General features: G+C 49.7%; 1 protein-coding gene across 2 annotated transcripts in view; it reads left to right on the top strand.

Annotated features, from left to right (window-relative positions):
- Positions 1-22,229, top strand: part of utp20 (UTP20 small subunit processome component) — a 75,537-nt gene extending 53,308 nt beyond the window's left edge. For both annotated transcript variants that reach the window (XM_078417108.1, XM_078417109.1), the window contains 18 exons: positions 1,387-1,554; positions 2,436-2,602; positions 3,660-3,807; positions 4,139-4,255; positions 4,890-5,060; positions 6,546-6,677; positions 7,770-7,880; positions 8,746-8,825; positions 10,195-10,264; positions 10,985-11,167; positions 12,930-13,061; positions 13,809-13,941; positions 16,017-16,213; positions 17,118-17,189; positions 18,078-18,332; positions 19,392-19,518; positions 20,564-20,709; positions 21,794-22,229. In XM_078417108.1, coding sequence (XP_078273234.1) covers positions 1,387-1,554; positions 2,436-2,602; positions 3,660-3,807; positions 4,139-4,255; positions 4,890-5,060; positions 6,546-6,677; positions 7,770-7,880; positions 8,746-8,825; positions 10,195-10,264; positions 10,985-11,167; positions 12,930-13,061; positions 13,809-13,941; positions 16,017-16,213; positions 17,118-17,189; positions 18,078-18,332; positions 19,392-19,518; positions 20,564-20,709; positions 21,794-21,949 — 2,565 coding nt within the window. In that variant the 3' untranslated portion in view covers positions 21,950-22,229. The remainder of the gene's footprint in view (positions 1-1,386; positions 1,555-2,435; positions 2,603-3,659; positions 3,808-4,138; positions 4,256-4,889; positions 5,061-6,545; positions 6,678-7,769; positions 7,881-8,745; positions 8,826-10,194; positions 10,265-10,984; positions 11,168-12,929; positions 13,062-13,808; positions 13,942-16,016; positions 16,214-17,117; positions 17,190-18,077; positions 18,333-19,391; positions 19,519-20,563; positions 20,710-21,793) is intronic.
- Positions 22,230-23,930: the final 1,701 nt, after the last annotated feature.

Below are 23,930 nucleotides of genomic sequence, written 5' to 3'. Positions count from 1 at the left end.
GCAGCAACTGCTCCTCTGTGCCGTCCTTATGAGGAAGTTCTAAGGAAAGAATTGCTAGATTGACTTTTCACCGGGAACAGAAGAGGCTGAGGGGTAACCTGATGGAGGTGAATGGAATTGAGGGGGATCAATAGGGAAGATAGTAAGAATCTTTGTCCTTTGTTGGGGCGGAAGTATGAAGTCAGGGGGTCAGAGGGGACCTGTGGCATCTTCATCCCTCACAGCATGGTTGGAGTCTGGAACATTCTGCCTGACAGGATGAGGGGTGGTGGTGGCAGACACTCTCACAACATTCAAGAAGCGTCTAGACGAGCTCTTGAATCTAAAGATAGACACAGAGTATTGGATAACTCAGTGGTCCAGGCAGCCTCTTTGGAGAAAAAGCCTAGGTGATATTTCAGGTCGGGACCCTTCTTCAGACTTAAATCTCCAAGGTTTGAAGGGCTTTGGACAAACGCAGGTAAATGGGATTAATATGGATAGGATCATACATGCTGGGCTGAAGGGTCTGTTTATGTGCTGCGTGATTATGTATTGTAGGCTATTGCAAGGTACAATTTCAAGGCACCAATTTGTATCCACTCACCACCCACAATCACGAGTTTTAAGATTTGTTTGTTGGTCATGGCTCGTGGATCAACATTGCCCAGAACACTAGGGATAATATTTATCAGCTGCCTTTTGAGGTATTATCATGGGATCTTTCGTGTTAACTCGAGGGCAGTTGCTCCTTGGTTCTCAGTGGAGCTTAAAGATAGCCACTCCAATAATGCGTCCCTCCCTGAGACCTACCCCTCCCTCGATGGTTATGCCCCTCCCTCCTCGGAGGCCCCGGCTCCTCGCCCGGCGTTGCCACGTTACGCGTTGAGGCTGGCGCTCCGGAATGGGGCATTGGAATTGGTTTACTGTTGTCATGTGTAACGCGATACTGTCCATGCTACCCAGTCAATTTCCACTAACCATGAGTACAATCGAGCCATATGCAAGTACAATAGGTAGTGCAGAGAGAAAAATATCAGAGTACAGAATTGCATTACAGAAGTGAAACAGGCAAAGGGTGTTACTCACTTTCACTTGAGCATCACTTTTAGACGTTGGCTACATTCCACTTTGTGCAACACTAACAAGGTGCTGGAGGAACTCAGCAGGTCGGGCAGCATCTGTGGAGGGAAATGGGCAGACAATCTTTTGGGTCTGGACCCTTCTTTGGACTATTCAGTGTGGATCCCTTCCCAGTCTGACGAAACGTCGTTTGTCCATTCCCCTTACAGATGTTGTCTGACCCACTCATTTCTTCCAGCACTCTGCGTTTTGCTCACGGTTCCAGCATCTGCAGTTACTTGTCTGTCTCTTTGAGGGGTTGATTCTCCTGCGTTCTCCCTCCAGATTTTTAACCACGAGCTGTTTGGAGAAGTTGCAGAAGAGAAGGAAGTGAAAGGGATTATAAGCAAGGTGATGGAAGCAAGGAAGAGCAAAAGCTACGACTCGTACGAGATTCTGGGGCGGTTTATAGGAAAAGGCCAGGTGGCCAAGCTGATCCTGCCACTGAAAGAGGTAATGGCTGTTCACTAATGAGTAACTAAATACAGGCACTCCACGACTTGCCTGAGGGCTGCGTTTTGCGATCCTTACGTAAGACAGATTTTATCTAAGTCGGAATCACCAACTCTTGCGGCTGGAGCACTTTCGGCGGTGCATGGCCTTCTGGGTAAGCACCGCCACCATTGCTGGTTTGCGTCCGATGTGAACTTGAGCGATCGCACAGTGTTGAGGAAATTACATACTGCCTTCATTGCACTCGTGACTGTACAGAATTAGTTACCTAAGTGCGAGTTTACGTAAGTCTGTACCTGCTTCTCCTGTTACCTAATGAATTTTTAGACTTTAGAAATAGAGCACAGAAACTAGCACTTTGGCCTACGCCAACCAGCAATCACTAACATTATCCTACACGCGAGGAACAATCTTTTACAACTTACCGAAGCCAATTAACCTACAAATCTTTTACGTCTTTGGAATGTAGGAGGAAACTGGAGCATGCAGTCACAGTGAGAATGTACAAACTATACAGACAGCACCTGTAGTCAGGATCAAACCCAAGTCTCTGGTGGTGCAAGGCAGCAACTCTACCGCTGCGCTACTCTGCCGCCCTAGCACGTCAGCACCGAGAGAGCTGTGTATTTGATCTGTCGGTGCATTTCTTTTTGCCGAAGCTTTACTCATTTCTGTGGTTTTGCTCAAGAGCTTGTTTCCCTGCTCAAGAGCTGGTTTCCCTCAAGAGCGAATTTGGAAGTGTCAAAAGCTGACTGCACGGTTTTCCATCAGCAAAAATGAATGCAGTAATATTTATGGGAAGAAATAACCAATTGAAATTCAGAAATAAAATCCTTCCGATCCCAGAGATCTGAAATAAATGTTCTGATGTACCTTTCCAGATACTAGAGAACACTACCAACCTTAAGCAAGCCCGCAAGGTCCATGAAACGTTTCGGCGGATCGTGTCTGGCCTGTTACTGAACAATGACTTGACGGCAGACACCATCCTTCTGCTAAGTCATGGTCTGGTGACTGACAGTTTACCGCTCATGGTGAAGAAGATCAAGTAAGCAACTCTTTGTTTAACTGAGTTACTCCAGCATTTTGTGTACCTTTGTTTAGCCATCTATTTGTAGAGCCGGATTGCTTAAAAAGAGACACAAGGAACTGCAGGCACTGGAATCTTGAGCACTAACTAAGTGCCTGGTGGAACTCAGCGGGTCAGGCAGCATCTGTGGAGGCAAAGGACAGGCAAATGTTTGGATCTGAAGAAGTGTCCTGACCTGAAACCCGACCTGTGCATTTCTCCACAATTGCTGCCTGGTCCATTGGTTTACTCCAGCACTTTGTGTTCTGCTTATTTTAAAAGAATGGAGCAATTGTAATGAATGATTTGCAGATCCGCTTCTGGCACCAGCACGCCTGCCTTGGGCGTCATCTTTGATAACTGGACTGCACTCTGAGGCCTGGGCTATATGTTCAGAGGCACAACTAAATAAATTTGGAGTTAAAATCTACCATGAACAGTGGTGAGTGTGTACTTGCTGACTAGTTGTCGTGCTCATTGATGTCTCTGACAAGAGGGATCCTGCTACCCTGGCCTGGACCACGTTGGCCTATTTGTGACCTCAGACCCTAATAATGTGATTAGTCCTGAGCTGAACTGTGCAATGACCCTGTAATATACCTGAGACCTGGCAGCAGTATATCACTTTGGGAGATGCACAGAAAGGGGACACAGCAGGATCAACTTCCGAGGGTGGAAATGTGAAAGACCGAAGGGCATAAGTTTAAAGGAGAAGTGCGGGCCAAGTAGTTTTTTTCAGTGTTCGGCCCATCTAGACCCTCCACAGACACTGCCTGACCCGCTGGGTTTCTCCAGCACTTTGTGATTGGCTCGAGATTCCAATGTCTGCAGTTCCTTGTTGTCTCCAGCATTACAGGGGTGGTTGTGGAGACTGAAGAGGGTTATGTGGATAAATGGGAGTGGGTGAGATGTGGTGGGCGGGGAGGAGATGTAGCTCCACGACTGAGATCCATGTGAGGAGCAGATGCTGGCGCTGGGCTGAATGGATGGTTTTGCGTCGCTCTTTCCAACGTTGTCTGTAAACGTCCTTTCAAAGGGGGAAAAAACGAAAACCTCAACAGTGGCGCGCCGGTCTGAAGCCTCAGAACTGCCTCTTGCTGCCTCCCACCCCGACCCGCCAGGGAGAGAAACCTGCCATCAGCACCAAGACCAACATGCACGTCCTGGTGGATAGTGGCCTCCGGGTGAGTCCCTGCTACACCACCCCCCACACCTTTGCCCCTGTACTATCCCCCCCCCCCCCCTCCCTGCTCAAGCTGATGGTGCGCACTTTCAAACTTCTCGTCTTCTGTCGGATGGGAGCGGGGAGAAGAAGGAATGACCGAGGTGGGGACAAGTCTTTGATCATGTTGGCTGCTTTGCAGAAGCAGTATGATGTAGATGGAGCCGATGGTGAAGAGTCTGTGCCTGTGTGATGGACTGGGCTACATCCACAATTCTCTGTAATTTTCTGCGCTCTTGGGCAGAGCTGTTGGTCAAAGTTCAATCTTCACGTGCTCCTTTGTCTATTCACAGCTGCTGCATATGAGCCTGAAGAAATCGAAGGTGAATTCCTCAGAAGAGCACGTTCTGGAAATGATGGAGCCGTTTGTCCAGGTGCTGATAGACTGCCTGCAGTCCATGCATGTCAAGGTGAGCACCTCCCACAGCCATCCACCCAGGGCCACTGCTGTTCTTAAACCACGGTCCCAACCCGAAACATCATCTGTCCGTTCCCTCCACAGATGCTGCCTGACCCGCAGAGTTACTCCAGCACCTTGTGTTTTTTCTCAAAGTTCCAGCACCTGCAGTTCCTTGTGTCTCCATTCTGTATTAAATAGAACATTTCTCTGATGGGTTGGATCATAATAATGTTGGTTTTTTTGAGGGGTTTTATGAATATTTTGAACTGGTGAACTTGCACGGTCACTGTCTAAAATGTCTATCAATAATCTTTCATTAATCCCCAACACCAAATAAAATGAAGTAGCAGAGAAGTTTCCACTGCGGGCCCAGTACGGGCGGGCTGGTGGGACTAGTGTAGATGGGGCATGTAGGTCGGCACGGACAAGTTGGGCCGAAGGGCCTGTTTCCGTGCTGAATGACTATGACGCATGGAGCTGGGTGGAAAGTGCCAGCAGGCAGTGGTTTATTCGAGGAAGAGTAAATGATTCAGTGACAATGAGCCGTAAGGGAAGCTGGGATTGTACGGCAGCACGTGCTCTGGTCTGCTATGTCCTCCTGTGCGATCACAGCTGCTGAGGTGTGGTGTCCTTTGTGAACGCAGGTGATCACCACTGCCTTGCAGTGCCTGTCCTGCGTGCTGAGGTTCCCGCTGAGGGCGGTGGACAGTCTGGCCGGCCAGCTCACTCAGCAGCTCTTCCTGTTGCTGAAGGACTATGCCAAGGCTGGGGCAGCCAGAGGGGAGAACTTCCATCTCGTCGTGAACTGCTTCAAGGTACGTGGTACAGCGCACCACCAGTGGAGCTGTTTTCTTTTTCCCTCTCTCCCCCACCCTGGTCGCCCGGTCTAGTTTCACTGTCATCCTGCTTAGTTTCACCGTTTGTATCCACTAGTTATCACCATCCTCCACAGCCAACAATGGACCATTGTGGGCTCCACCTTTCCTTGATCATCATTGCTGGCTTCGATTTGTCCTTTTGCATGCCTTCATTCGTTTGTTCTTTGCACCATTTCATATCTCTCGTTTCCCTCTCCCCTGACTCTCAGTCTGAAGAAGGGTCTCGACCCGAAACGCCACCTATTCCTTTTCTCCAGAGATGCTGCCTGACCTGCTGAGATACTCCAGCATGTTGTGTCTTCTTTACCAGTCACTTTAACTCGTTCTCCTCTGCTAAGCCCTGACTCTCGGACAGTCCCTCAGGGGGGGGGGGAGGGAGAGGGGGGGGGGGGGCTGAGTTACTTCACGCGGTTCTGAAGTGACCAATGAACCCCTAGTGGGAGCAGCAGGCTCTGCCACAGGTGGAGTAGGAGTCAGGTCAGAGCAACTCCAGAGAGTTTAATTGTCATTGTCTGGTAACCGGGCAACAACATTTGTACTTGCTGCAGCTCAACACCCTTAATACAATAAAACATTGAAAATATGTAATAATCAATAATATAATAAATTAATAACCATAGGATGCAAAGCCAAATTCCGTCGGGCAACCACAGACAGAGTCCACAGAGGATCATCGTTGCTGAGGTTGGTGTTGTGCCATGTTCAAGAGCCTGATGGTTGGTGTGAAGAAGCTGTTCTTGAACCTGGAGCTCACGGTTTTTAGGCTCCTGCTCCTTCTAACCGATGGTAGCAGCGAGATGAGAGCGTGGCCAGGGTGGTGTAGCTCTTTGATGATACTGGCTGCCTTTTTGAGGCAGCACCTCCTGTAGATCTCTTCGATGGTGGGAAGGTCAGATCCTGTGATGGACCGGGCAGTGCCCACTGCTCTCTGTAGTCTCCTTCATTCCTGGGCGTTTAAGTTGCTGAACCAGGCTGTGATGCAACTAGTCAGTATGTCCTACCAAATATACCAAATCTCCTTTGTCTTATGAGGAAATGGAGGCATTGGTGAGCTATCATTGTGATTGCAGTTACAGAGAAAGGGATTGTTAATAATGTGCAATGTCTGCAATGAGGTAGGTTGGAAAATTGTGACTACGCCCTAGCTCATGGGAGGACCATACAGTGGTCTGATTACAATGGGGAAGAAGCGGTTTCTGACTCAGATGATGCATGCTTTTTTTGTATCTTGTGCCCGAGGAGAGATTGGAAAAGAGGGAATGTCCGAAGTGTGAGCGGACTTTGAGGCAGCGTAAAATGCTTTTCACTGTACCTCGGTACATGTGATAATAAACTAAGCTAAATGTAGGTGGAGTCGATGGAGGGGGGGAGGGGAATTTTGTTGGGGTTGATCGTTACCTGTGTTGTGTTTTTGCTCCACAGTCGATATCCATCCTGGTGAAGACGGTGACACAGCATACGCTGACAGACAAGCAGTTACAGGTGCTCCTGGGATACGCTGAGGAAGACATTTATGATACGTCACGGCAGGCAACAGCATTCGGGCTCTTGAAGGTGGGTGAAGTCTGCCTTATTTTGTAGCACGTTTAAAGCGGTAAATCTTCCCGTTGTGGAGGATGCAAATGCCGTTGGGCGTAATTTATTATTAATATTATTATTTAAGAGTCAACTCGATAAAAGATATTAAGGACACGTTGCAGGTTCACAGATGGACAGCCAGGCCAGCACAGAATTGGCGGGCAGAATGGCCACCTGTATCTGTGCATCTGTATCCAGCATTTTGTGTCCAGCACAGGTACAGGTGGCCATTCTGCCTGCCAATTCTGTGCTGGCCTGGCAGTCCAGCTGTGCTAAATGTATTTTGTTCTCCTCTCATTCCCATCAACCTCACCCTCCACCCCCAAACCCTCCCCCTTCCCTGTGGGTAATTTACAGTGACTATTAACGTGCACCTTTGGGATGTGCAAGGAAACCGGAGGAAACTTGCAAACTCTACACAGGCAGCACACGATTGGAACCCAGTCTGCAGAACAAGTGGAGGATGGAAGAAGGCAGAGATAACACCATGAAAATTAATATTATTCTTATTTGGGGTGTGGATTAGAACACAAGGCAGCACGGCGCAGGAACAGGCCCTTCAGCCCTCCACTTTTGTGCCTATAATTCCAGTCTAAATTAATCTTCTCTTCCTGCACGTATCCGTGTGCCTCTGTCACTTGCTGTTTGTGTGTCTGACTGTCTCCTCAATGGTGCCGTCTGTGTTACTGGAAAGACCAGCGTCCATTGCCCCTGGACTGAGGCTGGGGCTGGGGGAGATTCCTGGGATTGTCTAGTTTGGTATGATCCACCCACCCACCCTTCTCACCCCCACCCCCCCCTGCTGCCTCCTCCACTCATCCCACCCTCCCTTGCCCTCCCTACAATTTTCTCCAGCTACCATTCCCTCTGCAGGGCTCTGAATAATTGTGCACTCTCTTCCCCCTCCTCCCTTCCATCCCCCACTATTCTATTCTGCCCCCTCTCTGCTCTCCCCAAACCCCAGCTACCACTCCCTCTGCCGGGCTCTGATCCCCACTATTCTCTCCAGCTGCCACTGACTGCAGGGCTCTGAGTGACTGTACTCTCTCTCTCTCTCTCTGTCTGCAGGCGATTCTGTCCAGGAGGCTGCTGGTGCCGGAGATGGGTGAAGTGATGCAGAAAGTGGCCAAGCTCGCCGTGACCGGACAGAGCGAGCCCATCCGCGTGCAGTGTCGTCAGGTCAGGGCCAATCCCAGCCTCCGAGCTCCATCCGAGTCTCCACTCCATCAAACACGCGGTGCACCCACTGGGCTTAGGGCAAAGGAATCTTGAAATTCTTGTCAAAATAAAGAACTGCAGATGCTGGTTCATACTGAAGATAGACACAAAGTGCTGGAGTAACTCAGCGGGTCGGGCAGTATCTCTGGAGAAAAATGATGGGTATTGTTTCATGTCCCGACCTGAAACTTTGCCCAACCTTTTTCTCCAGAGATGCTGCCTGACCCGCTGAGTTACTCCAACATTTTTGTGTCTATCTTTACCTTATAATTCTTACTTGCTGCAATTTAACTGGCCCATTAACTCAGCAACACAGCAAATAAGTCTACAATAATTGACAATACAATAAATTATTAATCGGTAATACTCTGTAACCAGACCAGAATAGTGCAAAATTGAAGTCATGTTGCTGAGGTTAGTGTTGTGCAGTGTGTAGTCTTTCCGCTGACTGGATAGCATGCAACAAAAAGCTTGTCACTGTACCTCAGAGCACATAGAAACATAGAAAATAGGTGCAGGAGTAGGCCATTCGGCCCTTCGAGCCTGCACCACCGCTCAATATGATCATGGCTGATCATCCAACTCAGTATCCTGTACCTGCCTTCTCTCCATACCCCCTGATCCCTTTAGCCACAAGGGCCACATCTAACTCCCTCTTAAATATAGCCAATGAACTGGCCTCAACTACCCTCTGTGGCAGAAAATTCCACAGATTCACCACTCTCTGTGTGAAATAAACTAAACTGAACCAACATGTCTGATGATACATGTCTGCCTGGTGTCCCAGTTTTCTAACTGTGTTGCCTGTGTTTCCTCCTTGCTTTAGGTTTACATGAAGTTTATTCTAGACTATCCTCTGGGGAAGGAGCTGAAGACTCACCTCGACTTCATCGTGGCTCAGCTCTCGTACGTTTCGGTTGGGTTTCTGACTGCTCTCCACCTTAAATCGGTGTTCTTTATTTAAACAATGGAGCCGCTTGGAACGTTGCCAGGGAGATGACTTCCCGACTAGGGATTGGCAGAGACTTGGGCATGATCTAGAAAGGGAATTTCTTTAGTCAGAAGGTGGTGAATCTATGGAATTCATTGCCACAGACGGCTGTGGAAGCCGTCAATGGGTATTTTTATGGTGGAGATTGACAGATTCTTGATTAGTACGGGTGTCGGGGGTTATGGGTAGAAGGCAGGAGAATGGGGTTGAGAGGGAAAGATAGATCAGCTACGATTGAACGGCGGGGTAGACGTTGGGCTGAATGGCCTAATTCTGCTCCTATAACGTCTGAACATGGTCACAGCACGGAAACAGGCCCTTCTACCCATTCCGTCCATGCTGATCGGTGCTTACCTGATCGAGTCCCATTTCCCTGCATTTTCCCCTTATCCCTCCAATCCTTTACGATCCATTTATCTGTCCAAACAGCGTTTAAATAGTCCAATCATACTGCACCACCACCACCTTCCTCTGGCAGCTCATTCCAGATATTCACAATGCACAATATGGCAAAGCTTGTCCCGTTTAAATCTTTCCCCTGTATGCCCCCTAATATTTGACTCCCCTACCCTGGGGAAAAGACCGTGATCTTCCACGTTTTCTCTGCCCTTTGTGGTTTTGTAAACCTCAACGTGCGACGCACCAAAGAGAAAGATCACTTGAAATGTGAAGTTGCAACAGGGATTTAGTGTGTGCGACATTGGAGAGGTCCCACTGGGATGCATGGAGACAGGCAGCACTGGTGGTGAAAGTAGCGGATAACCCATGGAACGCAAGTTTACGCAACAGCTTTGGAGCTGGGGTGGGCAATAGACCAAGCAAAACCTTGTCCATTCCTGACAAAATGATTGAATTTTCTGCACATCAGTGAACTTTGAATTCTCCAATTATAGGTAATAATCTCCCCTTCCCCTCTCATATCCCCCCTCCCCTGTTTTCCTCTTTGACCACCTCTGGATTTGCTCCCATTTCTCCCCTTCCCCTATATTCCCTCCTCTGGCTTCATAATTTGCATCTCTTCTAACCTTATTTCACACTTTTTCACCTGTGTCCACCTATCACTTGCCAGGCTTTGTCCCATCCACACCTCTTCCAGCTTTCCATCCACACCTCCCCCCCCCCCCCCCCACGCAGGTTGCAGAAGGGTCCCAACCCAAAACGTCATGTACCCATGTTCTCCAGAGATGCTGCATGACCTGCTGAGTTAGGCCAGCGTTTGATTTTTTTTTTGCAAACCAGGATCTGAAGTTTCTCCTTTGATTTTTTTCTTCTTCCTGTGTTTAGCTATGAACATGAAATAGGAAGAGAATCTACGCTGGAAATGTTGGCTTATATATTCCAGTCCTTTCCACAGGTATGTCTGTTTTTATCTCGTTGCTGAGTTCAATTTGCTCACACTTGTCCACTCGGCCCAATGTCCATGCCGACCAAGATGCCTTATCTACGCTAGTCCCACCTGCCTGTGTTTGGCCCATAACCCTCTAAACCTTTTCTATCCATGTACCTGATCAAATGTCTTTTAAATGGTGTGATAGTACCTGCCTCAACTACCTCCTCTGGCAGTTCGTTCCATACACCCACCACCCTCTAAGTGGAAAACATTGCCCCTTGGGTTCCTATTAAATCTTTCCCCTCTCACCTTAAACCTATGTCCGGTTCTTGATTCCCCTACCCTGGGTAAACGACTCTGTGCATTCACCCTATACCCATGATCTGACACACCTCTATAAGATCATCCCTCGGCCTGTCTGACAGTCAGGCCTATGAAAGGCACATGGTCAGGCTCTGGTGATAACGCTCCTTAGACCTCTCTACACACTGTGGGTAATTTACAGAGGCCAGACCCACAACCCGCATGCCTTTGGGAATGTGAGGAAACTGGAACACCCGGAGGAAACACACACAATAGCAGAGGTCAGGATCTAATCTGGGTCCCTGGCGCTGTCAGGCAGCTGCTCTACCCGATGTGCCGCCCTCCATCTCTGCCGCGGGAAGGGTTGCGACGGTCAGTAAACGCTGTCGCTGTCTGCGCGCGGCAATGCTGCATGTCTCTGAACCTCTGCTGCCATCACAGGACCTGCTGCACAAGCACTGTGTGCTCTTCTTCATCCCCGTGGCCCTGATGATGGTGAATGACGACTCTCCGAGGTGCAAGAAGATGGCCGCCCTGGCGACCCGGTCACTGCTGAGCAAAGTGGACAGCCAGCGCAAGGACGCCATGTTTGCTCTGGTCCTGACTTGGTTTGAGAGCAAGAAGGTGGGTCCCAGGGTCAGAAACCGCAGTGCATGTCCTCGTGGTGTAGAGAGGGTCCATCTCTGCACACGGCATGAGTCACATGGCACAGAAGCAGACCAAATATGGAGCAAGGAACTGCAGCTGCTGGTCTAAGCCGAAGATGGACACAAAATGGTGGAGTAACTCAGCGGGACAGGCAGCATCTCCGGAGAGAAGGAATGGGTGACGTTTCGGGTCGAGATCCTTCTTCAGACTGGTTAGGGATAAGGGAAACGAGAGATATTGACAATGATGTAGAGAGTAGAAGAACAATGAATGAAAGTTATGCAAAAAGGTAACGATGATAAACAGGCCATTGTTAGCTGTTTGTGGGGTGAAAACAAGAAGCTATTATGACTTGGGTTGGGGAGGGATAGAGAGAGAGAGGGAATGCCGGGGTTACCTGAAGTTAGAGAAATCAATATTGATACCACTGGGCTGTAAGCTGCTGAATATGAAATATGAAATGCTATTCCTCCAATTGGCGTTTCGCCTCACGCTGACAACGGAGGAGATCGAGGACAGAAAGGTCTGTGTGGGAATGAGAAGAAGAATTAAAGTGTTTAGCAACCAGGAGATCAGGTAGGTTCAGGCGGGCTGAGCGAAGGTGTTCAGCGAAATGATTGCCCAGTCTACCTTTAGTCTCGCGGATGTATAAGAATCCACATCTTGAACAACGGATACAGTAGATGAGGTTGGAGGACGTGCAGGTGAACCTCTGCCTAACCTGAAAGGACTGTCAGGGTCCCTGGTCAGAGTCGAGGGAGGAGGTATAGGAACAGGTGTTGCAGGGGAAGATAGGGCATCTTCTCAAGAATGAGGACATCTCGGATGTCCTGGTATGGAACACCTCATCTTGGGCACAGATGCGGCGTAGACGGAAGAATTGGAAGTAGGGGATTGAGTCTATGCAGGAAGCAGGATGGAAAGAAGTGTAGTTGAGATAGTTGTGGGAGTCGGTTTGTAATAGACGTCAGTCGATAGTCTATTTCCTGTGATGGAGACTGTGATCAAGAAAGGGGAGGGAGGTGTCGGAGATGGCCCAAGTAAATTTGAGAGCAGGATGGAAATTGGTGGTGAAATTGAGGAAGTCTGAAGAAGAGTCCCGACACGAAATGTTACCGGCCCATTTCCTCTACAGATGCTGCCTGACCTGCTGAGTTCCTCCAGAATTTTGTGTTAGAGCTACATGAAGGTGATTGTTTTGGTGAAAGTATGACACGGAACTCGGTCACGCTGTGCCGAGTGAGGAGGTAGAGGGGTGGGTGAGGAGGTGCAGGGTGGGTGAGGTTACAGGAGTGAGGAGGAACAGGGGCATGCAAGGGGGTTGGGGGGTGGGCAAGGATGGGGTAGCACAGTGGTGCAGCGGTAGAGTTGCTGCCTCACAGCGCCAGAGACCCGGGTTTGATCCTGACTAGGGGTGCTGTCTGTTCGGAGTTTGCACGTTTTCCCTCTGACCACGTGGGATTTCTCCGGGTGTTCCGGTTTCCTCTCACAGTCCAAAGACGTGCAGGTTTGTGGGTTAATTGGCCTCTGTAAATTGTTCCTACTGTGTAGGTCAGAGCTAGTGTAGGTTGAGGGAGGGGTGATCACTGGTCGGTGCGGACTCAGTGGGCCAGAGGGCCTGTTTCCGCGCTGTATCTGTGGTGAGGAGGGCACGGTGGTGGAGCTGGGGGTGGGGGGGGGTTTGAGATGCGGCGGGGAGGACTGAGTGACGGTGTGTGGGGCTGTGTTCCTGCTGCAGGTCTCTCATCGCCGCCTGGCTGCCCACATCTGTGGCCTCTTCGTGGAAGCGGAAGGAGTTTTCTTTGAAAAACGTTTTGCCGCCATTCTTCCGATTCTTGAGGCGGAAATAAAACCGGAAAGATTCGAGAACGTGAGTCCTGTGCTTGGTTTACCGCCATCTGTGCTGCCGGACATCGTCACGCCTTGTGGTGTCTACAGGAGGCTGTCTAATGGTCTACTCACACCATTGTACAGTCAAAGAGCATCACAGCAGGCCCTTCTGCCCACCTTGTCCAAGTTGGCATGATTGCAATCAAACCATCCACAGTGCACAGATAAAGAATACAACATTTAGTGCAAGATACAACTTCGAGGTCCAGTTAGAGATAGTTCAAAGATCTCCAATGAGATAGGTAGGAGATCAGGACCACCCTCTCGCTGGTGAGAGGACTGTTCAGTTGCCTGATAAACCCTTCCTATCCATATATCTGTCCAAATGTCTTTTAAAAGTCATAATTTTATCCGCTTCTATCGCTTCCTCTGGCAGCTCATTCCAGATACGGACTACCCTCTGAGTGAAAATGTTGCCCCTGATGTCCCCTCTCATCTTAAGCCCGTGACTTCTAGTTTTAAAATCCTGTACCCTGGGGAAAAAGACTGAGCGTTTACTTTATCCATGCCCCTCATGAGTAAGGTTGTGGGGAGAGGGCATGGCAGGGTGGGAGAGTGGATACCCCCCTGATGTGTGGTGTGTCGGCTCACCAGCCGCTGGGCTGTAAGGGACCGGGACTAATGAGCGGACACAGACTGCCCGGGACACACAATAAAGACTGCCGCTCGGGGATCGCGAATAACTGCGGCCTCCTGTTGACTTGCTGCTGCTTTCCCCTTTGCTCAGATCGAGGAGGAGGGGGAAGAGAAGGCCGCAGACCGACTGCTCTTCAGCCTCTTGACGCTGACCGTCAAAATGGTGAAAGAGTGCAGCTTCATCCAGCTGCTGAAACCGAGCAGTGTCCTCACTAACATCTGGGGTAGGTATATCCCCGAACCGTCCGCTGGACGTCACGGGTGGGGCGTTATGTGGAGTAGAGAGCAGCACCAGTGATCAGACAGACTGCGTACCTGCATTTACAACCGGCAGTAACTGACTGTTTCTCTCAGTCATTGCGCTCGAGGTCCCAAGTATATTGGTTAATTATCGTCACGTGTACTAAGATAGTTTTGCTTGTCATCCGGTCAAATCCTATCATACATGAATGAGTACATCAGGTTCACATAAAAACTGCAGAATATGGTAGACACAAGGAACTGCAAATGCTGGTGGACAGAGTGAAACACAAAATGCTGCAGTAACTCAGCGGGTCAGACAGCATCTCTGGAGAAACCGATAGGTGACGTTTCGTGTCAGGACCCTTCTTCAGACTGATTGTGGCGGGAGGGAGAAAGCTGGAATAGAGAAGTGGAGGCAGGACAAAGTCTAGTGAGTGATAGATGGATACAAGTGAAGGAGAAGGGTCCTGAGCTGAAACATCGCCTATCCATGTTCTCCAGAGATGATGCCTGACCCGCTGAGCTACTCCTGCACTTCGTGCATGCAAAATATAATATTGCAGCTGCAGAGACATGGTGAATGTTTGGGATTCGCTACTCATTATGCGTGTGAAGGCTCGGGCACGGTGTATATTCAAATGTACTCAATGATAGTCATGGTAGAGGGGGTTCCAGTCACAGGACATGGTATAAACATTGTGAAGTCATGTTGCAGCTTTATAAACACTGGTCCAGCTTCGGAAACTGAGGAGAGACCTGATAAGAGTATATAAAGGGGATACAGATAGGGTAGACAGTCAGAACCTTTTTCCCAGGGTGGGAATGTCAAAGACAGGAGGGCATATCTTGAAGGTGAGAGGATGGAAATTTAAGGGGATGTGTGGGGCGATTGTTTTGTTACACAGAGTGGTGGGTGCCTGGAATGTAATGCAGGGGAAAATCATAGAAGTAGATATGAGGGCAATGGTTAAGAGAGTTTTCAACGGGCTCTTGGGCAGGCAGGGAATGGAGTGATTATAGTCCACGTGCATGTAGACGGGATTAATTTTAGATTGCCAATGTGGTCGGTGCAGACACGGGCTGAAGGACCTTTCCATGCTGGACAGTCCTTCGTTTCCCTGGGGTGGTTCTCCGGATATAACTGCCAATGTGTTTGGCTGCGTAGACGATGCGTTTTACTGCAGAGTGTGGCGAGTGTGCAAGAGATGGTGTGCCGGGTTGATGGGGGACTGTGTGAGATTGGTGTGCAAGGGTGGTTAGGCGAGCATGCGAGAGTTGTTGGGGAGTGTGCGAGGGTTGGTGTGCCTGGTTGTTAGACTTAGACTTAGAGATACAGCGCCAACTAGCCCCGTACACTAGCACATCCCACACCCCGTACACTAGCACATCCCACACCCTGTACACTAGCACCATCCCACACCCCGTACACTAGCGCCATCCCACACCCCGTACACTAGCACCATCCCACACCCCGTACACTAGCACCATCCCACACGCTGTACACTAGCACCATCCCACACGCTGTACACTAGCACCATCCTACACGCCGTACACTAGCACCATCCCACACCCCGTACACTAGCACCATCCCACACTAGCACAATCCCACCCGCCGTACACTAGCGTTATCCCACACCCCGTACACTAGCGCCATCCCACACCCCGTACAGTAGCACCATCCCACACCCCGTACACTAGCGCCATCCCACACCCCGTACACTAGCACCATCCCACACCCCGTACACTAGCACCATCCCACACCCCGTACAGTAGCACCATCCCACACCCCGTACAGTAGCACCATCCCACACCCCGTACACTAGCACCATCCCACACGCTATGGACAAATTACAATTTTTACCGAAGCCAATTAACCTACAAACCTACACCCCTTTGGAGAAAACCCACATGGTCACGGCGAGAACGTACAAACTCCGTAGTCAGGATCGACCCTTGGTCTCTAACGCTGTAAGGCCGCAACTCTACCGCTGCGCCACCATGCCGACTTGTTGCTGGGCGGAGTTGGCCCTGACTCCCTGTCTCCATCTGTCGGCAGGTCATATCCAGGCCCACCTGTGGCACCCGCACTCCTGGGTCTGGCTCACCGCCGCTCAGATCCTCGGCATGCTCTTCGCCTCTCTCCAGCCGGAGGAACTGTTGGCCAGGTGGAAGACCGACAAGTCCCTGGTCCCGGGGAAGAGTGTGTTGCAGACGCCGGCGGCGCAGTTCCTGTGGAAGGAGCTGGATGTTAAGGTACCAAAGTGCCCGAGAGACCTCCGCTGCCAGGCAGATCGCAGCGGCTCATCAGATGTTTGCACAGTGGGGGCATCGTCGACAGTGTTTTATAACAATGCAGGGCAGGCAGCTCGGGAAAAGGAGAGGCCGAGACGGCGGTCATTTAAAACCACGTGTACAGGATGAGTGGACATTGAGGAATTCAGTCTTTCCAATGAACTAATCCTCTTTGTTTGAGGAGGGTGGAGAGGTCAGAGGAGCCAAGACTAGCAGATGTTTGTATTAGATGGTCACCCCATTGCAGGAAGGATAGCGTCATTTAGCCCTGAAATGGGCCCTTCGGCACAACTTGCCCACGCTGACCATAATGTCCCATCCATTCCCACATGCCTGCGTTTGGCCCATATCCCTCTATCCCATCCATGTACCTGGCTAAATGTTTCTTCAATATTGCGAAAGTACCTGCTTCAACTACCTCCTCCGGCAGCTCGTTCCATACACCCACCATCCCTCGGTTCCTATGAAATCTTTCCCCCCAGCTTTGGAGGGAGAGCAGAGGAGATGTACCAGAATGTTGCCCGGATTAGGGGATATTAGTTACAAGCAGAGATTGGACAAACTTGGATGTTTTCTCTGGAGCGTCGGAGGTTGCGGGGAGACCTGGTGGAAGTTTATAACATTATGCGAGATGTAGATAGGGTAGACAGTCAGAACCTTTTCCTCCAGGCTGGAAATGTCAAAGACTAGAGGGCACAGGCTTAAGGTGAGAGGGGAGTGATTTAAGAGGGACTTCAGGGGCAACCTTTTCACTCAAAGGGTAGTCCGTATCTGGAACGAGCTGCCAGAGGAAGCTCTTGAAGCGGGTACAGTTAAAATCTAATGTACCATAAAGGTCTATGACGTGTAAATATTTATGTTTCAGGCTAAGGACCTGGCTTTGGCGTTTTGTCACCAGCTGCAGTCAAAGTTCCTGGACCAGGCGCTAGGGGATCAGGTGAGGGGCTCATTTCCGTTCAGTCTAGTTTATTGTCACGTGTACCGAGGAACAGTGTAAAGCTTTCGTTGTGTGCGATCCAGTCAGCGGAAAGGCAACACATAATTACAATCGAGCCGTTTACAGTGTATAGATACATGATAAGGGAATAACGTTTAGTGCAAGGTAAAGCCAGTAAAGTCTGATCAAAGATAGTCTGAGGGTAGAGGAGTTTAAGGGGATCATAGTTACAGCAAGATATGTTGCTGCAGGAGTAGAGATTTAAGAGTATGGAGTGATTGTAATCTGTGATTGTGGATCTGCTTCTGTGGCTAGCACGCATATAGTCGCCTGGGTTGGGCACGATAGTGACCAGGCAGAGTGAGAGCTGTGTGTGCATGCACCCCCTCCTTGATTATTGGTTATTGGTTTGTTATTGCCACCTGTACCAAGATACAGTGAATAGCTATGTGCGCTTGCTGTCAGGCACAACATACTAAATGAGTACAATCAAACCATACATGAGTACAACAGGTCGTGCAAAGAGAAAAATACCAGAAAATAGTTCCAGGGTTATAATGTTACACTTAAAGAGAAAAAGTGCAAGGTCTGCGATGGGGTAGGTTGGAAGATCGGAACTACACTCTGCCTTATGGGAGGACCATTCAGAAGTCTGATAAGTGCAGGGAAGAAGCTGCTCATGAATCTGGTGGTACGTGCTTCAAGGCTTTTGTGTTTTCAATCTGATAACGTTAGGGTGGCCTGGTGCACAGGGCTTCAATTCCGAACGGTCTGTATTAAGGTGTTGTCCGTGTGGATGTGGTGCTTTAGCCCTGGCTAACGTCCTTGCTAATCGCCTTTGACGATTCAGCTCAACGTCATGAAACTCAGTGTTGCTGTGGTACACAGGTCGTGAAGAACTTGCTGTTTGTGACGAAGATCATGTACCTGTTGAGACCAGATGGCCAAGTAGCCACGGAGGAGGAAGAGGAGGAGGAGGAGGAGGGAAGCGAGAGGGAGCTTGGAGCAGAGGGGAGTGAGGAGCCGAGGGCCGGAGGTACCAGCGTGACCGAAGACAAGAGAACAAACCTGATGTGGCTGATCCGGAAACTCTGCATCGTTGCCAAGAGAGAGGCAGCACACAGCCCCAAAAAGCCCCTGAAGGTACCGTGTCTCACACACACCAGCGTGCATTCTCAGAGCATCCTAGGTTGCTGCAGCAGGTCACAGCACCTCGACCTGGGCCAGCATTTAATACTACCTCAAAACCAAGAACTCTAGCTGCCGACCCGAATCGCCACCTGTACATGGGCTCCAGAGGTGACCCGCTGAGTTCCTCCAGCACTTTGGGTCCTTTTTTAAAGAAACCATCGCTGGTTGCTCCTGTCTATCCCTGATAGTCTGTCATTCCTCGATCATCGCAGATGGACAATAGACAATAGGTGCAGGAGGAGGCCAATCGGCCCTTCGAGCCAGCACCACCACCCAATGTGATCATGGCTGATCATTCTCAATCAGTACCCCGTTCCTGCCTTCTCCCCATACCCCCTGACTCCGCTATCCTTAAGTAGATCTATCTACTTCTCACTTAAAATATTCGCTGATTAAAGGGCGGTGAAGGGATCTGAAACATCAGGGAGGAAAATATCCCGTCCATCTGAAATAGCCAGCCCGTTATTGTAAAGAAAGTCTCGCCCGGTCCTGGTCTCTCCCATGTTAGGGAACCTTCACTCTGCATCCACCTTGTAGAGACCCCTTGGCATTTTATATTTTCATCAAATTAATTCTCGTTCTTCTCAACGCTGACACATTCAAGCTCAGCCTGCCCACCCCCAGCCCATGCCCCTTCCGCTCCCCCATTTTATTCTCCCCACATTCCCACAACTCCACCCCTCCTCCCCACAGAGTCTTTCTACCACTACCTGTGCACGAGTGACAATTTACAGCATCCAATAAAACCCACCGACCCTGCACGTCTCTGGGATGTGAGAGGAAACCGAAACCCAGGCAGTCGCGGGGAGAACATACAAACTCCGCACAGACAGCTGCAGTAGCGGGGATTGAACCACGGTCTCTGGCACTGTGAGGCAGCAACTCTACTGCTGCGTCACTGTGCAAACTAAGGTTTGAGAATTGGTTGAGATCGTTTCGGTTCCAAGGCCTGGAGCCATTGGCTTTAAATTACCTTTCTAATCGTCTTTCTTCTCGATGTTCCTTCTCCAGCGCACCTGCATCTTCAAGTTCCTCGGGGCAATTGCCGTGGATCTGGGAAGCGAAAGAGTGAAGCCTTTTCTACCGACGATTGTCGCTCCTCTCTACAGGGAATTAAACAGCACGTACGCCGAGCAAGGTGATGCTCCTGGCACTTGGACCATGTGCTGACTGCAGCTCGTTGTGAAACGGCACCTGCTGCAAACAGACTGCCTATAGTTCCCCGTCACCCTGGTGATGGAGTGTCGTAGTGTTTAGAGATAGAGTGCGGAAACAGACCCTTCGGCCCACCGAGTCCGTGCCGAACAACGATCACCCGTACGCTAGTTCTATCCCACACATTAAGGGCAATTTACAGAAGACAATTGACCTACAAACCTGCACATCTCTGGTGCTGTCAGGCAGCAACTCTACCGTTGCACCACTGTGCCAGCCTGCCCAATGTTCTGGGCACCACCACCAGCAATCGTGGAAGCATAGAGTGGCACTGTGGCGCAGCTGGTGGAGCCCCTGCCTCTCAGCGCCAGAGACCCAGGTTCGATCCTGACTTTGGCTGCTGTCTATGTGGAGTTTGCACGTTCTCACTGTGACCACAAGGTTTCCTCCGGATGCCCCGGTTTCCTCCCACATCCCAAAGACATGCGGGTTTGGAGGTTAATTGGCCCTCATTTAAATTGCCCCTTGTGTGCAGGGAGTGGATGGAAAATTGGGATGACATTGAACTAGTGTGAGCAGGTGATCTCTGGTCGGCCTGGACACAGTTAGCTGAAGGGCCTGTCTCTAAAATAAACTAAAGTACAGGCACATTACGATTACAGAGGACCTGATTTTCACTATTGCACTTGTCACAAATTTCCCCGTGGATTTATAAAGCACTTTTCAAGATCGTTTCGTTTATTATTGCCACGTGTATTGCTATACAGTGTTAAGCTGTGTGTGCGAGCCAGTCAAATCAGAGTGCCCTCACACAAGTAAGAGAAACGATCATGATGGATCATAGTACATCCTATACTGGGATAGCAGGTAGAGTGGCCACACTCCGGCGCCATCTTACATCTCTCCCGTGGAGGGTGCTGGAGATATGTAAGTCCTTCTGCGCGGCTAATTCTGAACGAGCCGCTGATGGCCAGATACACCTGCCAGTCTTTAGTCTTGGGGCCGAGCTGACCTGTGCTCTCTTTCAGACCCGACTCTGAGGACCCTGTCGCAGGAGATCATCGAGGTCCTGAAGAAGCTGGTCGGCCTGGAAACCTTCTCCATGAGCTTTGCAGTTGTGCAGCGTCAAAGCCACCAGCGACGGGCCCTGAGGAAGAGGCAGAAGGCAATACAGGTGCGATCTCATTCTTCACCTTCACACCAGGCATCTTCACAGACACCTCTCCATTTGGGCCATCAGTCCCATGCCAGCTTCTGGGCCAGTCCCGTTGCCCCTTGTCTTATTTCCTCGTGGGGCTGCTGCTTGTTCTCTCTGTCTCTCTCTCCCCCTCTCATATCAATCACCCTGTGATCCTTTCACCATGAACCTACACGGGGTAGTTTCCAGCAGCTAATTAACCGACCAACTCAAAGAGTCATAGAAAGATCTGACACGGATACAGACCCTTTGGCCCACAGAGTCCATCAACCACCATTCCTCACTAATCCCACATATTATCACATTCTCCCCACATTCCCATCAATGGCACAGTGGTACAACGGGTAGCATTGCTGCCTCGCAGCGCCAGAGACTCGGATTCCATTCTGACTACAGTGCTGTTTGTGCAGAGTTTGTATGTTCTCCCAGTGACTGCATGGGTTTCCTCCGGGAGCTCCGGTTTCTTCTCCATGAGCATTGCCCACACTCATCAAACAAGTACAGGTTTGCAGTTTAATTTGCTTCTGTAAATTGCCCCAGTGCGTAGGGAGTGGATGAGAAGGTGGGATGATAGAGAAGTGGTGTGAACAGTGGCCAACGTGGACTCAGTGGGCCGAAGGGCCTGTTTCCATGCTGTACCTCTCTCTGAACTACACTCCCCCACCCCCATTTTCTACCCGTCACCCACACACACACACACGGGGTAATTTACAGAGGCCAATTAACCCACTGGACCATCTTGGGATGTGGGAGGAAACCGGAATGCCTGGGGGAAAACTCTCGCAGTTCCTGGGAGAATGTGCAAACTCCACACAGACAGCACCTGAGGTCAGGATTGAACCCGGGTCTCTGGTGCTGTGAGGCAGCGGCTCTACCAGCCCGGTCACGGAGATAAGGTTTGTAGGTTTGTGTCCGGTCTGCCCTCGGCCCTGTCCGCGTCTCCCCGGAAACGAAGCCCAGCTTTGGTGTGACCTCTGCGGTGACCTGTAGCCTGTGCTGGGCCCGTCAGTGTGAGGGGGACCCGTGTTCATTCATCCTCTCTGCGTTCTGATCCGAACAGGCTGTTGCAAACCCGGACCAGGCCGCAAGGAAGAAATTAAAGAAGCACAGGAACAAAGTTGAGGCCAAAAAGAGAAAAAGTGAAGTCCTTCGACCGAGTTTCAAGGCGAAGAAAGCCAGAGGCAACATTCTGAGGGACCTGGCAATGGTGACGTAGGAGCAAGGCAGCGGAGTTTTAGTCAGTGTTTCTACACAAAGATATTACAATGGAAGCTGAATCATGTTGCCGGACATCAGTGTTTGTTCCTTGTCATTTTCAGCGATGCTTTTGTAACTGGGCTCTGGGAACGTTTAACATGAGGTACAGTTTAATGTACTGATTATTCCAGTAAAGTCTCAATGAAAAGGTGCTTTACAGAAAGCTGGTGTCTTTGTACAGCGAGCTGCTGCTTCATTGGTTTCTGGAAGAAGTTCCAGAGTTAAAGCTGGAGTGACAATGGGTGGCTCAGCTGCTACCTCACAGCGCCAGAGATCCAGGTTCAATCCTGACCTCATTGCTGTCCATGCAGTTTACGCATTCTCTCTCTGGCAGCATAGGCTTCCTCCGTGTGCTCCGGCTTCTTCCCACATCTCAAAGACGTGCACGTTTGTAGGTTAAACTGTATAGAACTGTGTCGATCAGAAAGCAGGATGACATAGAGTCTCGTGAAAATAAACTGATACCAACTTCATAAGTTCATAAGTCATAGGAGCAGAATTAGGCTATTTGGCCCATCGAGTCTACTCCGTCATTCAATTATGGCTGATCTATCTCTCCCTCTCAACCCCATTCTCCTGCCTTCCCGTAATCTTTGACACCTTTACTATTCAAGAACCTGTCAATTTCCACTTTTAAAATACCCAGTGACGACCTCCACAGCCGTCTGTGGCAATGAATCCCACAGATTCACCACCCTCTGGCTAAAGAATTTCCTCCTCATCTTAGGCACATTTCTCCTTTCTTCCTACTAAAGGCACATCTTGTATTCTGAGGCTGTGCCTTCGGGTCCTAGACTTCCCCACTAGTGAAAATATCCTCTCTGCATCCACTCTATCCAGGCCTTTCGCTATTCGGCAAGTTTCAATGAGGGTCCCCCCCACCCCCATAGTTTCTAGGATATGGGCACCAGGAACTGCAGATGCTGGTTTACCCAAAAAAAATACACCACATGCTGGAGTAACTCAGCAGGTCAGGCAGCATCTCTGGAAAATGTGAACGAGCGATGTTTTGGGTCGGGACCCTTCTTCAGACTGATTGTAGTAATCAAGCTATACACGTGTACAACAGATAGTGCAAAGAGAAAAATACCAGAGTGCAGAATATAGTGTTACAGAGCACAGGGAGAACGTGCAAACCATACATACAGACAGCACCCGTGATCAGAGTCTAACCCGGGTCTCTTGCGCTGTAAGACAGCATCTCTAGCGCTTTGCCAACTTGCCGCCCTGTCCCAGGCAAAGTACCTGGGGCCCACACTTCCTGTCCAGAAATATTTACTAATGCTTCTCTTAAAAATATATTCTTGATTAAAAATATACGGCATTGATGATGCCGCACTTATAGTATCGTGTTCAGTTTTGGTCAATCTGCTATCAGGAAGATGGCATCAAGCTGGGAAGAATGCAGAGAAGATTTACAAAGATGTTGCCATCTTGGCTGATTGATAATGCAGAATGGATTTTAAACTGAATTTAAACCCATCTAAATCACCTTAATTTTTTGAACAGTTAGTCATTGCAATGGTTCTGACAAAGGCAAAATTGCTTTTGAAAAATCGCTTTATTGGAAGATTCAGAAAATGTTACAAGTGACCAAACATAGCTGGAATGTTGAAATATCTCTGACACCACTTCACAGAAGACATAATGCAACAATAGACAACATCATTGGTCAGTCGCAGGTTATTCAATCCTTTATATGTTTGCAGGTTATTCAATCCTTTATATGTTTGCATTCAGGCATTCCCTCACTTGGTGCACTGTTTACCGTTCTGGTCGCCAGCTGCAGGTAGGATGTCTTTAAGTTGGAAGGGTTGTAGAAGAGATTCACCTGGTTGTTACCTGGGCTTGCGGGCTTGAGTTACAGGGAGAGGTTTGAAAGGCTGGGAATGTTTTCCTTTGCAGCGTAGGACCCTGAGGGGTGACCACAGATCACGAGG

The sequence above is a fragment of the Rhinoraja longicauda genome, chromosome 20 (genome assembly GCF_053455715.1).
Source record: "Rhinoraja longicauda isolate Sanriku21f chromosome 20, sRhiLon1.1, whole genome shotgun sequence".
NCBI classification, from domain to species: domain Eukaryota; kingdom Metazoa; phylum Chordata; class Chondrichthyes; order Rajiformes; family Arhynchobatidae; genus Rhinoraja; species Rhinoraja longicauda.
This window is presented reverse-complemented; position numbering and strand designations above follow the sequence as displayed.